Source organism: Mesoplodon densirostris, chromosome 5 (genome assembly GCF_025265405.1).
Source record: "Mesoplodon densirostris isolate mMesDen1 chromosome 5, mMesDen1 primary haplotype, whole genome shotgun sequence".
NCBI lineage: Eukaryota > Metazoa > Chordata > Mammalia > Artiodactyla > Ziphiidae > Mesoplodon > Mesoplodon densirostris.
In genome coordinates this window covers 90,868,346-90,883,278 of record NC_082665.1, presented here as the reverse complement: position 1 = coordinate 90,883,278, position 14,933 = coordinate 90,868,346, and the positions used below count along the sequence as shown (strand labels likewise).

The 14,933-nt window shown below is 36.1% G+C and overlaps 1 protein-coding gene across 1 annotated transcript in view; it reads left to right on the top strand.

The window, feature by feature from the left end:
• The window catches only part of WDR49 (WD repeat domain 49), a 142,323-nt gene that overhangs the window by 56,716 nt on the left and 70,674 nt on the right, over nt 1-14,933 (top strand). Inside the window, 1 exon segment of the mRNA XM_060098829.1 lies at nt 6,906-7,139. Within this exon segment, the coding sequence (XP_059954812.1) occupies nt 6,906-7,139 (234 nt within the window).

Here is a 14,933-nt window from a genome sequence, read left to right as displayed (position 1 = left end):
TGTATTTTTCATTTCAATTATTGTATTGTTCATCTCTGTTTGTTTGTTTTTTAATTCTTCTAGGTGTTTGTTCTTTAATTTTTCTAGGTCTTTTTTAAACATTTCTTGCATCTTCTCTATCTTTGCATCCATTCTTTTTCTGAGGTCTTGGATTATCTTTACTATCATTATTCTGAATTCTTTTTTGGAAGGTTCCCTATGTTCACTTCATTTGGTTGTTTTTATGAGGTTTTATCTTTTTCCTTCATCTGGTACATAGTCCTCTGCCTTTTCATTTTGTCTATCTTTATGTGAATGTGGTTTTTGTTCCACAGGCTGCAGGATTGTAGTTCTTCTTGCTTTTGCTGTCTGCCCTCTCTCCTGGTTATAGTTTACTCATTTATGCCTACTGTTCACTGTCTCCTTGTGAAGTTTGCTTCTTTTTTTCCTCCTTCTTCTTTTGGACCTGTGGAGATTGTCTCCAATCCCTGAAGTTCCAGCAAGGCAGCAGAAATTATGTTTTATTCAGAGTTGTTTTGTTTTGAAGCAGGAAGGCCCCCCACAAAAACCTAGTCTGGAATGATAATTGAACCAAGATTCCCTTGTTCTAGCTGGTTTTCACTTACTTTCTTCAAAGCAGTTGTTAGTATAAATATTGAATTAAAAAAGAAAGAAGAAAATTTAAAGTGTTTAGGTTTACTTTGTGAAGTAAAAGAGGAACAGTGATCTTTGAAAGGCAAAGTTAGAAAACATTGTTTAAAAACTGTGAAAACTTCTGTTATGTTTTTCAGTGTTATGTGAGCAATGATAATAGCAAAAAAATCAATTGAACTGAAATTTTAAAATTCCCCAAAGGACTTTTGTTCTGAAAAAAGAAAGCCAATTAAATAAAATGTTGATATTAGTTAAATTTATTGCTGAACTTCAACTGGGAAATTAATGAGATTTTTGCAGAACAATTCATAGCATTAAGAAACATTTTGACTTTTTCAAGGTCAATGATAGAATACACAGACACACAATAGAAATCTGTGTCCTAGAGCTGTATGTCTTCTTTCATTTTTGTTGAAAAGAATGAAAAAAAGATGATAATGGCTATGGTAACAATTTAACAATGAATAGCACAAGAGAATTTTAACCTCCCACTAATATTTTAAGGTGGACCTCAATCCTGAGGAAAAAAATGGCAAAAATATTTCTTAAAGGAAGATCTGTTATGTTACTTCAAGATAAAAACATTAGCTGAGCTATTCAGTAGAATACACGTGCTAGCATATATCATGTCAAACAAAATTGCCTTTAAGCATTCACTGATTATGCCTTTGTGGATTATCCAAAGGCTTAAATTCTAAATAAATAGACTTGTTAATACATAAAGGTATATTCAAGAAAACCAATGCCCTCAGTTTCTGTTATCCTATTATCTGCAAGAAGGCTATCCATTTTTGTGGATTATCCCAGAGAGCTGAGCTGCTGCACTGCTGTCTTCAAAATCCCCTTAGTGATATATACTCTCTCTCTCTCTTTTTCTTATTGTCATTTTATATCTATGCCCTACAGGATGGTAGGAGTTAGTAGCAAATATTTGATGCAGCCAAACAAATCTCATTTTGATGCAGTTCTCTTTGATGCAGCCAAACAAATCTCATTTTGATGCAGTTCTCTAAGTCTGTCTTCTACTTTTCCCTCACTTTTATATCATTATTAGGAAATTATGAATCTTTTTTCCCCCTAACTACTTTGAATTAAATTTGGACATGTTGCCAATATGTAAATAATGCTGATTTGGTTTTAAGAAGTGCACTGAAAACAGATTCTGTATCCATCCATACATATATTTTTGTACCCACCCATCCATGAAGTTACCCATTTATAATTCTAATATTTATAGGATAAAAGAAAAGTTTTGTTTATTTATTTATTATTTATTTAATATAGTTTTATTATGCCTATGTGAAATGATTCTGTCTATCTCTGGCAGGGGGCAGGAAGAAATTTTTTGTAAAATTAGACTACATTTCTTTAGCCCAATTGTCACAATACACCTTCTTGAAATTGCTTCAGTTGTTGTTATTTTGGGATCTATAGGTAATGGATTGAGCAATTTCAGTACATTCTAGACAAAACTGACAGAATTTTAGAGCTGGTGGTGTCCCCTTCTGTATAAAAGTGAGGAAATGGAGAAGTAATGTAATATACCTAAGCTGACAGACCTGAGTAATATTAAAACTAGGATCGAGATGTCTGGAGTCTGGAGTCCCAATCTACTGGTTTCTAGTGCTAGTGTATATGAATAGTACAGGATTTGCTTTTATAATCCTGCATTATTAACTGGGTAACAGTTGAAACAAGATAAAGATTAAGTAGAAAAATAAGTCCTCATCATTATGTGAAAAGCTAAATTTTGCCTTGATATAAAATCACAAGCTTGGATGCTTGCTCCTCCTAATACTATAAAAATGGAGATGAAGTAAAGAGCTCCTATATAAAGCATTTCAAGGACTAGGCTTAGTAAGTCTGAGTTTGGACAAGCATCACAAGTTCTCAGGTATCATGATGAAAATGGAAAGTACAGTTTAGATAAAAATATATGGAAAATATAAATTAAAAAATAATCAGTTACTCAATTATAATTTTTAAGCCTGAGTGTTTACCAATTTCTTATTTTTTCCCACTAAGAATAAAGAAAACTTCTCTAGGATATCGGAATGGAAAATGATATTAAATATACTCCTTTCTGAAATGTGACCTAATTCTATTCCAGAAGTCAATTTGAATATAAAAAAAGGAAAATCAAGGATTCTCAAATATTAACTAGGTATTTAAGTGATATTTTGCAAAAGGACTTGATTAATAAAATAGAATTAATGTGAGATATTTTTCTTGATTAAAAAGATATAGACTGATTAAGGGAGTACAGTTATCTGTTTTAAAGCCAAGCCACATGATATTACTGATTAAGCTGAGAGAAAGATATCTTGTTCAAGGAGATTAGCATTGATCTTAAAACCAAATTGAGAAGTTAAAGTACAATACAATGAAAATACTTGGGAAATTTAAAAGAAACAAAACCAAAAAACTAATGCCCGAGCCTCATCCTCAGAGAGTCTGATTTAATAGGTTTGAGAAAAGTCTCAAACATAAGCAATTTCTAAACACCATAGGTGCTTCTAATGTCAAGATTAAGAACCACTGGTATAGAATGTGAAGTGTAGAAAAAATTGAAAACCATATGGGAGGTCACCTACCATGATATGATTTCTGGGAGAATGCTGAAACACTGTTTTATACATTGATGACAGTATATAAATGTTGTTGGCTTTGATTCTCAGCAGAAAGAAAAATCAGAGAATTAAAGATGGAAGGGGATTAGTAGGATCACTAATTATGAGAGTCAAGGGTTCTTCGAGGGAAGAAGGGAAAGAAGAAAAGTAAAAAATAATTTTAAGAAAAATGAATGAATATGCATATTTTGCTTAAAAAATGCACCTCTAATTTTAATTGCTAATAGGAAGAACTCACCTGTCATAGAGTAGAGGTTATCACTCATCTATTTTTAATTTTTCATTTAATTTATGTGACTAAATGTCAATGAAATATTAAATCAACATAAATGATTTGAACAACATGCAGAAAATGATTCTGGGGAAATTATAGTCCATTAATACTGTTGAGTTATTGTTAATCTATACTCAGCCATGCCCCAGATTATTTTTCTGAAATGAAGTTAATTTCAGTTTTTTAGGAGGGAGTCCATACCAAACAAGACAGGATTTTGAACAATGATGATATGACTATTGTAAGTTATATGAGTGTTTGAGAATGATCTAGATGCATCTAATCTTAGATGCATCTAATCTATGTGGTTTTAACATTCAAAATAATAGCTTATCAATCCTATTTATATTTAGAGCACTTTGAAATATATTTGCAAGTCTTAGTTCTTGTAGAGTTTATATTTTTGAGGATAAACATTTTCTGGAGAGTGGCCAGATGTTTTAAATAAAAATAGTAAGGTTTAAGAACTAGAATAAGTTGTTTAATAAAAAATTCTTGCCAAGAAAACCCAATTTACTTTATAAATATATATTCTTGGGATTAAAGGGATTGGTAATGCTGCTCATCTGGTAAAATTTGACTAGGTCAGTTTAAGTTTGTTATAAGTGTTAGTAAATGGAGAGGTTACCCTATATATCAAACATACTCATTTCTGCAAGATGTTTGAAAAAGTATCATAAAATTTCATTGTGAATTAGATGAGATCTGCAATTGGGTAAATAAACATGTAGAAGCGAGGCAAGCTTTTTTATGGAAGTGTTATATTTTTGGACTTATCCTAGCTAATATTTTGAACAGTGAGTGGGATAAAAACATAGTTGTTAAATGAACCACAACCTTCAGCAAATTAAGAAAATATCTATTGACCATCTACTGTATTCCATGGGATGTGTGGACAAATCAGGGAGGAATTATCAATATAATAGAACTAAGATTCAAAATTATATCTTTACACTTTGAAACTAGAAAAATCCTAGTTTTAGCTTACAACATCAGATTTTTGAAGGTAGGATGGTAGATGTCTGGCTTGATTATTTGTTCATGGGAATAAGATTTAGAGTTTTGCTCAGTCAGGACCCCAAGGTAAGGGCAATGCATGTTGGAGTGGCTTAATCAGCTCACGTAAAAGTAGGCTGCTTTAAAGAAGTCACAGTGGCTGTAACAGTGGTTAGAACACACCTGAAATATTGGCTCAATTCTGAGCACTTGGCTTAAAGAGGTCCTTGAGGACCCTAAGGTATTCATTTTACATATTAGTGAGCAGAGAGATATGTCTTATGTTGATAGTGCAGTAATTAATGTGTAAGTGTATTATTTTAAAGCATAATAACAATAGAACTAAAAAAATACAATGTTTAGATTGGGGCAATGGGAAGAGAAAGGGAGAAAATGAGTGTAAGTAACTGCATTACTTTCAGAGGAGAATGTCATTCAATGTATGATTAATATATGCTATGTTCACACACATACACACACACACACACACACACACACACGGCTATTATTTGGTGTTAAGGAGAAAACAGTAACTCAAAAAGAGTTAAAGAAGGCTGTCTCTGAGGAGTGGGACTTGAGGCCGAGAGGGATGAGTTGAAGAAAAATCCCTTCGGTGCTATTGCATTTTACACCATGGCCATATCTTTTTATATTTTTAAAAAAGTAAACAAGGCCTGGATGACCATCCTCCCCTGGAGAGAAAATGGAAAAAAAAAGACAAAGTGAGAGAATCAAGAGGCTGCCTTGGTGGACGGGGATCTAAAAATGATGTTATGATGTTGAAAGAACTGGGGCCATTTACCCGGCTAATCATAATGATTACTCTAGGAATTCCTATCCCATGGGATATCAGGATCTGTATGGGAGATGTGTGTGTCTATGTATCCAAAGAAATTATGTGGAAAATTGTGTGCATGTATGGGTATATGCATTTAGGAGGAGGGGATGAACCATCGTTTTCAAACGATTTTTTTTTTCCCCCAAAGGAGTATATGATTTAAAATCCGTTAAAAACTACGGGGTAGCCTACCCTATGGAATAATAAACACTCGTGTAAACAGAGGTCATCTTTTGTAGATATTTTAAAATAATTCTCATACTGGATAAGATGCACTCATTTATTTGAAAGAAACTTTTTTGCTCTTAGGTTCTAATGTTTATACAATAAAAAGAATAAAATGCACTTAATAATGAAAAAAAAAAACCATTTACTGAACACTGACCATGTACTGGTCATCACGCTAAGTGCTTGACATGGGCTCTCATTCACTCTTCATAGCATCAGTTTAGGAAGGTACTACATCAAAAACTCAGAGAGACAAAGAAACTTACTAGAGGTCACCCTGCAGTAAGGGATAGAGCCAAAATCAAAACCCAAAAAGTTTGGCCCTAGAGCTGGCCCGCTGGCCCCTGTTGGAGAGGATTTTTGCTGTCTTCACTCTGACTCTCCCTCACTGCCCTGTGTTACTTCTGCACCGTGACTGACAGTGGCAACACTTGCATCTGCAAAGTTGCTCTTCCTGTTTCCTTCAGTGTTTACCTTGTTCCATCTGCATGTCATTTTTTGTGTCTTAATTGTTGTGTTTTATCTGAACTTGATTTCATTTAATAACAAGTCTTTTATTTCACAAAAATATATACATATATTTTCTATCTATCTATCTATCTATCGAAAGAGGTTGTATTCGTTTTCTATTGCTACTGTGACAGATAACCACAAACTCAGTGGTTTGAAACAACACACCTTTAATGTTTTGTAGGTTAGAATTCCAGCCTGGGTCTCACTGGGCTAAAATCAAGGTGCTCCAAGGGCTGTCTTCTTTTCTGGAGGTTCTGGGGGAGAATCGTTTCCTTGCCTTCTCCAGCTCTCCTGGTTCATGGCCCCCTTTCTCCTTCCTTGAAGCCAGGAACATTAGGTAGAGTCCATCTCACATCCCATCACTGTGATCTCCCTTGTGATTACATTGGACTTGCCCAAATCAACCAGGATAATCTCTCCATCTCAAAGGCCTTAATTTATGACATCTGCAAAATCTCTTTTGGCATGTAAGATAGCATATTCACATTTTCCAGGGATTAGGACGTGGGCATCTTTGAAGATGATTACTCTGCCTACCATAAGCACCTACTAAATGCAGGCACTTTTCTGGGGACTGAGACAAAACACAGTCCCTTCCCTAGAAGAGATTACAATTGAGGAGATACTGAAACAGAGAAGGGAAATACAAAAAAATATGTGCTATGAGAGAAGTGTGAACAATTACAGCACTATGCAGAGCCTGCCTGGAATCGAGGGTGAGCTAGAGAAAATCTGGCTAAAAAATTAGAATTATTCTTGACATACTCATGTGACTTTGTTACTTTTCATGCAGGTTTTGAGACTCTGGGATATTCAGCACCAGCTGTCCATCCAGAGGATAGCTTGTTCTTTCTCCAAAAGTCAGGACTTCAGATGTCTCTTCCACTTTGCTGAAGCCCACGGATGACTTTTCATCTCATTTAATAACCAGCTAGCATTGCTGGCAATGAAAAGTGATTCCAGCAAGAGGGTGAGAAGCCACAAGAAAGCAGTCACTTGTGTGCTTTACAATTCAGTCTTGAAGCAGGTAATGATGTTTTTCTGTCACTCTCCTGAGATGTCCCCACATCCAGAGACTTATTTCCTTAATTCAATCTAAGGACAAATATAGAAAAGGAAATGTGGAAAAGAAATGATTTAATAACTGTGTGCATTTCTGCAATAATATGTATTCAGGTGGATTTGAAGAGTGATTGCATTTTCAACCAGTGACCACAGCAGCACTGATAGAGTTACTAGGAGGAAACATTCCAGCTAAAACAAACACAACATGGAATGTAATTGAACTTATCTTTGTTACCCGCTAGTTTGGGTTGTGATGCCAAATGCAAGTGAACCTGGCTGTAAAATTCCCTTTTATGAACACCATCCTCCTGCATCCCCATGGAAAGATCTGAAATATGCATGAAATGTAATTAGCAAAGATCCATTTTGCCGGCATAGTTTAGGCAAGTGGCTCACAGTGGCAGCCCGGAATGTATTCATAATAAAATGATTCAGTTAAATGTGGTGCCACTTGGTATGCAGTGCGGGTTTTGTTTGTCTCCCGACCACGGTAATGACGCTTTGCAGCTTTTGCTTATGGGAGCGCTCCCTGCATGTCAATGAGGAAGCGGGCTCCTCTGGAGTGGAGATGCCGCAAGGACCACAGGCCTTCTTAGAGGAAAGGGAGGGCCAGCCTGTGGATATCACAGAGCGAGCGGGCACTCATGGAGCTTAGTCTGCGACCATGATCACCTCAGGCCTGACAGTCACAGCACAGCTGGAGCCAAGCAGACAGCCAGTATCCAGCTTGTGGCCAATTAAACAGTAACTCCAGCCCATTCTTTCTTTTCTTGCTTCAGAAGCTTCTGTATCTACACAGAAATGAGTAGTTCAGATGGGGTGCAAGGGGAGGAGAGCCCTTTATTAGTAATGAGTAGTGTGTCATGTCACTACTTCAAATACACTCTGTTTTCCAGTTATTCTAGGAGATAAAAATCCTTTACAAAACGATCCATTTTGAATTCCATCTTCGGGGAAAACATTCCCTCGTAAATGTTTTACTGAACTTTATGAAGGCAACCAGTTAATGCGACTCCCTGGTGGCCACTGAGAGATGTATTTGTTTCCAGGAGAACATTCTGCTAATTGAGATCTGCAAAGTTAAAGTGCTAGGTTTGTGCGTTGATGCTACGATCTGCTATTGCCTGACCATAAAATGAGCAATCTTCCATGAGGAATTCAGGAAATGGGACACAAAGAAGGTCTGGAATCTTCCATTTGGAACATGAAGATAAAGCCAAGATAACACAAGGATATGCAAGTTATAGGCAACAGTAGACTATGCACATATGGAATATTATGTAGAAAGAATCTCTGTACAAATGAGTTGGATATTCATGCCTCTACTTATTTCTGCTGTTAAAAGTATAAATAATTAAATGCATTAATATGTATATAAAGCACACAGAGCTGTGTGTCATACATAAGTGTTTCCTGACTATTAGCAGCTAAGTTATAGAGAAACACTTTAACGTTGTATAATTTATAATTGTAAAAATATGTTGCAGCCAAGTGCAAAGAAAATAATATCACCCACAGTCCCATCAGCCAGTGATAATTTATCATTTCAGGATAATTAGGCAAAGCAAATAAAACAGTTTTGAATAAGTTTCAGGTGCCAGGAATGAGGGATCAAAGATTCACGTGCCACATAGTTTCTTCGCCCCCGTAGTTCAGGGAGACTCAGGTTCTGGGCGTCTTCCAAGAGCTCATTGCTGGGTAGGTGCTCATTACAGGATGGTGGGGTGAAAGAAGAGGAAGCAGACACATGACCAACTCACAAGGAAACAGTGGAGTGGAGTAAAATGAACAGGGGTAAAAGCAAAGTGCTCTCCTTGGAAAGTGATCAAATCTGGCTGGGGCTGGGGTGGGTGACATTCAGCAGAGCCCTGAAATCTAGAATGAGAACCCCTAAGAGGAGAGAAGGAAGTAGTTCCAGACAGAAGGTACAACATGGCCACCTGCAAAGAAGCTTGAGCACAGACTCTACATTTTTTTTTCAGGGAGAGGGTTTATTCTGGTATGGCTGGTTTGGGGATACTTAGCAAAAACTGTGGGACTTGAGGCAGTGAAGGGAGCTTAGAGCCAGATTGTGAAGGTCATTCACTCAATGTACCAAGGTCTAGTCTTGGAAAAATATAGACTTGAGGTTAGAACAGCAGTTCTCACAGCGTGATCTCAGATCCCTGGGGAAGTCAGATCCTTTCAGAGGATCTTCAAGATCACAGCTCTTTTCATTATAATGTTAACTTACTGTTTACTTTTTCCTCTCTTGTTTCATGAGTGTACAATGGAGTTTTCTAGAGGCTATATGATGAGTGAAGACATCGTTGCTCTGATGGCTACAGGAACATGTGCTTTTGTATTCCTGTGTTTTAACAATTTCTCAGTTTAAATTTCTACTTTGGTAAATATATATGTTTCTCTGTATGTCTCTGTCTTTATCTCTACCTCTGTCTCTGTCTCTGTTGCCCACATAAATAGAAGCTATTTAGATTCTTCAATAATTTTAGTAGTATAAAGGGATTCCGAGATCAAAAGTTTTGAGAACTGCTGAGTTAGAGAAATGTGAGTTCAGATGTTGGGCAGACTATTTATCGTGTCTAAGCTTCAGTTTATTGACTTTCAAAAGTGTGTGTGTGGCAGGGTGGGGGTGCTGTGAGCATAGACGTAATAATGGTAACAACAGGTATCTCTGCAGCATTGCCTTACTGTGTCCTGCCTCTTGGAAGCCGTCCTCCTTCCTCCTGGGTGGCCAGCCCTGGCAAGTCTCCCTCGCTCCCCCATACTTCTCAGGTTGAAGGGTGATGCTTTAGGACACCTCTTTTTCTTACTAACATCTTGATATTTCTTACTCTTTATTTTACCCATGTGTCATTTGAAAGCAGATGTTGGGAAGAGTTAGAAAGGCGGAGGGGCCCCTGCATTGGGCTTTGTCTCTGGTCCCTTGAGGTGAGGAAGAGTTTTTTTCTGCCCTTCTCTTCTCTGCCATTGAAGTTCCTGCTGGTAAACATTCAGTTCCGGGGCTCATCTCTGGTCCTCTCGACATCCGAGGTCTCCAGGGACATTTCCTGCCATACCTCTCTCCCCTCTCTGCGCGTCGGTTGCATTTCTAGTTGTTTTCCAGTTAAAAACTTAGCTAAATTCTCACTTTCTCCCCTCACATGTTTGATGGAAGGGAAAGATCCTTGTCTTCCCCTTCTGTGTTTTCCTACAACTCCCAACACTCTTCTGAGCACCAATGGATGTTCGATTCCTTTTACTGCTATTTCTAATTCTAAGTTCAAAACCCATGCTTTTTCAGTCCACTCGTGCTTGCTCTTTGGTTATTTGGTTTGGTGTCTTTTTGAAAGACTTTCCTTTTATCTGAATCTAATGAAAACCTTCCCTTCCATTGTCATTTCACCATGTTGCTGACACTTTACTATTATTTCATTCTATTTGGTCATCAGTGGGAACCTACCATTATTTCTACATGAAAGTGACATGGCATATTTCTGTGACTTTTCTTTATCTTCCTGCCTTTTGGTACCCTCGCATCCTAATCTAAGAAAGTGATGTTAAACCACACAGGGCCTTTGAAAAGGAACCTTATGCTTTATTTCACCCAGCAAAGCTTGCCCTCACAGCTAGTGGCAGAACAAGTTGGGACAGGTTGAGGGAGTCCCTGGAATGCACAATTTTGAAAGAATCAAAGTCACTCAGTATCCTGGAGGTAGTTCTAATGAACTGTCTTTGCATAGAATTCTTAAATAAAACTTTTCTTAAAAACCCATGAATGCTGGGGAACTTTAAAAATGTATTTGTAGGTAACATATAAACTGGAATAGATAAAATTTCTGACTTATCACCATGGCTCTCATCCTAATGATGTGGGTTTATGTGTTTTTGTAAAATAGGTAATGTTTCAGTGTTTTTTGCATCTAGACATATTTATCGTCAGGCTAAATATATCAGTATCATCAAATCTTGACAGACAATGATATTTACTATTTTTCTCATTGAAATAATTTATTTTTTGTAAAACATTAGTTGCTTATTATAAGAAATTAAAACAACGCAGTAAGTTCAGATAAAGAATTAAATGTTGCTGAAACATCATCAAAATATCTGAATATCTTCTAAATATCTCTCTCTGCATAGACTATTTCACCTGAATATGGTTCTGTAACCTACTTTCTTATTCTGAAACATATTGGAATTATTTCCTTGTACCTAAATGTAGATCTACTTCATCATTTTTAAAAGGCAGCACAGTGTCTTATTGTATGTATGTATCATAATTTACTGATCCATTTGCCTTGATGAGCATTTTGCTATTATGCATTTCTTTATGCATAAATATATTCACACTCATGACTTTATCTCTGTAAGGTAAAATCTTGAGAATGAATTTCTAGGTTACAATAAATGCGTATGAGACAATTTGATACAAAAATGGCCTCCTGAATCTTCCCATTTTACCTGATCTCTAAGAGTAAAAACATTAATCACATACGTACGTAAAGAGTCCTGTCAGACAGTGGCTGCCTGGCGGCCTCCAGCACGACTCCTGAGATCCCTGACAGGGCTCCTGTAATTCAGCATAGGATGTTGGCTTTTAAAATTTGAAGATTAGACCTCTACTTTACCCAGAGTAGTGTTTTTTCTTGAGGACCAATGCTCACATTCTCACAGGAAACATGATGCCAATCATTCATTAAAAATAGGACTGGGGTATAGTTTTTTAGTGACAGTGCATCTCCTGTCCTCGTTTCTGCATATGATTTTGGGGGAATTGAGATATTTGAGAATCTAACCAATTCAATTGGTAGTTCCTGTGGGAAATGTAATATCTGAGCAGAGGGAAGGGGACAAGCTTGAGGGAAATTTATCCCCACCTTATAAGCACCTCTTTAGTGCTTGTATTTAAGGCAAAATCAATGAGCTTCTAATTGAACAGAACTGGATGAACACTAGTGAAAACTTTCTCTTTGCCTGCTTGCTGCTGGGCTCCAAGTGACCACCCTTCAGTTAACGTGGCTTTTCTTCACTGGTCAGCTTAAGGCTGTCCTTGGTTACATGTCAGTACTGAGGCTATGAGCTCTGGTCACTTGATGGAGTTGTGGGAAACACCCTAGCCTTAAGGTTAAACCAACACACACACACACACACACATACACACACACACACACTTATTTAAATGTGATTACTTGGAAGGAATAATACATTTCAGTGTTATAAAACTCAAATGGACAAAGGGTATACAGTAAAAATTTCCTTTTATCCCTGTTTTTACCTACCAGTTTCCTTCTCTGGAGGCAACCAGTTCATGAGATCCATGAGCACCCTTTAAGGGCTGTTGTATTCATATACATATACATATACATATATAAATATGTATACTCACTTTTAAATAGATGTATATAATAATTCTTAATATTTAAGAATATTTATTATTTTAATTGCTCTTCGCACAGAAACACTGCTCTGTACATTGATTTTCCACCCAACAATACAGCCGAAAGATTATTTTATTTATCTCCTTATCCAGAGTATCCTCTTTCTTTTTGTCAGCTGCATGCTATTCTACTAAATGGGTGTGCCAAACTTTATTATTCAGTTCTTATGGGCATTTAGATGGATTCCAGTATTTTTGTATTACAAATAATGTAGTAATTTTTTACCTTGAATGCACAAATTTTGGCACTAGTGAGGAAATATCTGTGAGATAAATTTCTAGAACTGGAATTAGTGGGTCAGAGTGTATTTATGACAGTAACCTTGACAGATGTTGTCAAATTTTCTGCATAAAAGGTGCATTAAATCCATCAGCAGGGTAAAAGATGACCCTTTCCTCAGCCTCTCTCATTAACACAGTCTCAGCTATTTTTTTAAGACTATTTAAAAAAAATTTTTTTTAAAGAACATTTTTAGGTTCATAGCAAAATTAAGAAGAAGGTACAGAAATATTCGGTGTACTCCTGTCCCTCACATGCATAACCTCTTCCTTTATCCACATTACCCAGTAGAATGGTATGTTTGTTACACTTGATAAAACTATATTGACACATCCTTACCATCAAGTGTAATCACAGTTTATATAAGGGGTCACTCTTGGTATTATACATTTTAAGAGTTTAGACAATTGTATAATGACATGTCCATCATTATAGCATCATAAAAATCCTCTGTGCTCCACCTATTTATCCCACCTCCCCTAACCTCTGGCAACCACTGATATTTTTACTGTCTACATAGTTTAGTTTTTTCAGAGTGTCATATAACTGGAATACAGTATGTAGACTTTTCAGATTGGCTTCTATTACTCAGTAGTATGCATTTACATTTCCTCTATGTATCTTAATGTCTTGATAGCTTATTTTTTTAGAACACTGAATAATATTCCATTGTATGGATGTACTGCAGATTATTTATCCATTCACCTGCTGAAGGACATCTTAGTTGCTTCCAAGTACTGGCAATTATGAATAAAGCAACTATAAACATCTGTGTGCAGGCTTTCATGTGGACATGAGTTTTCAACCCCTCTGGGTAAACATCAAACAGCATGGTGGCTGGATTATATGGTAAGAGTATATTTTTCTTTTGTAAAAAGATTGTCAATTGCCTTCTAAATTGGCTGTACCATCTTACTTTCCCACCATCAAAGAATGAGAGTTCCTGTTGCTCCACATCCTTGTCAGCATTTGGTGTTGTCGGTGTTCTAGATTTAGTCCACTCTAACAGATGTGTAGTATCACATTTTTGTTTTACTTTGTATTTCCTTGATGATATATGATGGGAAGTATCTTTTCAAATGCTTACTTGCCATTTGTTTACCTTCGTTAGTGAGGCATCTGTTAATGTCTTTGGCCCATTTTTTTAATTGGGTTGTTTGTTTTATTGTTGAATTTTAAGTATTCTTTGTGTATTTTGGGTAACAGTGATTCATCAAATATGTCTTTTGAAAATATTTTCTCCTGATCTTGGCTTGTCTTTTTATTCTCCTGACAGTGTCTTTTGCAGAGCAGAAAATTTTAAATTTAATGAAGTCTAGCTTTCAGTTATTTTTTCATGTACTATACCTTTGGTGTTTTATCTAAAAATTCATCATCAAACCCAAGGTTATTTAAATTTTCTCCTATGTTATCTTCTTTGAGTTTTACAGTTTTGTGTTTTATATTTAAGTCTGTGATCCATTTCAAGTTAGTTTTTGTGAAAGGTGTAAAGTCTGTGTCCAAATTCATATTTTTATATGTGGACGTCCAGTTGTTCAAGGACCATTTGTTGAAAAGATTATCTTTTCTCCATTGTATTGCCTATGCTTTTTTGTCAAAGATCAGTTGACTATATTTATGTAGTCTAATTTTGTGCTTTCTATTTTGTTACACTGATCTGGTTGTCTGTTCTTTTACCAGTATCATACTGTCTTGATTATTGAAGCTTTATAGTAAGTTGTGAAGTCAGGTAGTGTCAATCCTCTGATTTGTTCTTCTTCTACAATATTGTGTTGCTACATCTGAGTATGTGGCCTTTCTCTATAAATTTTAGAATCAGTTTGTTGATATCCATCCACAAAGTAACTTATTGGGATTTTGATTAGAATTGCATGAAACATATAGATTAACTTGGAAAGAACAGAGATCTGGACAATATTAAGTCTTGCTAACCATGAACATGGAATATCTCTCATTTATTTAGTCTTTGATTTCATTCATCAGAGTTTTTTACTTTACCTCATATAGATCTTCTACATATTTTATTAGATTTATATTATTTCAGCTTTGTGGATGCT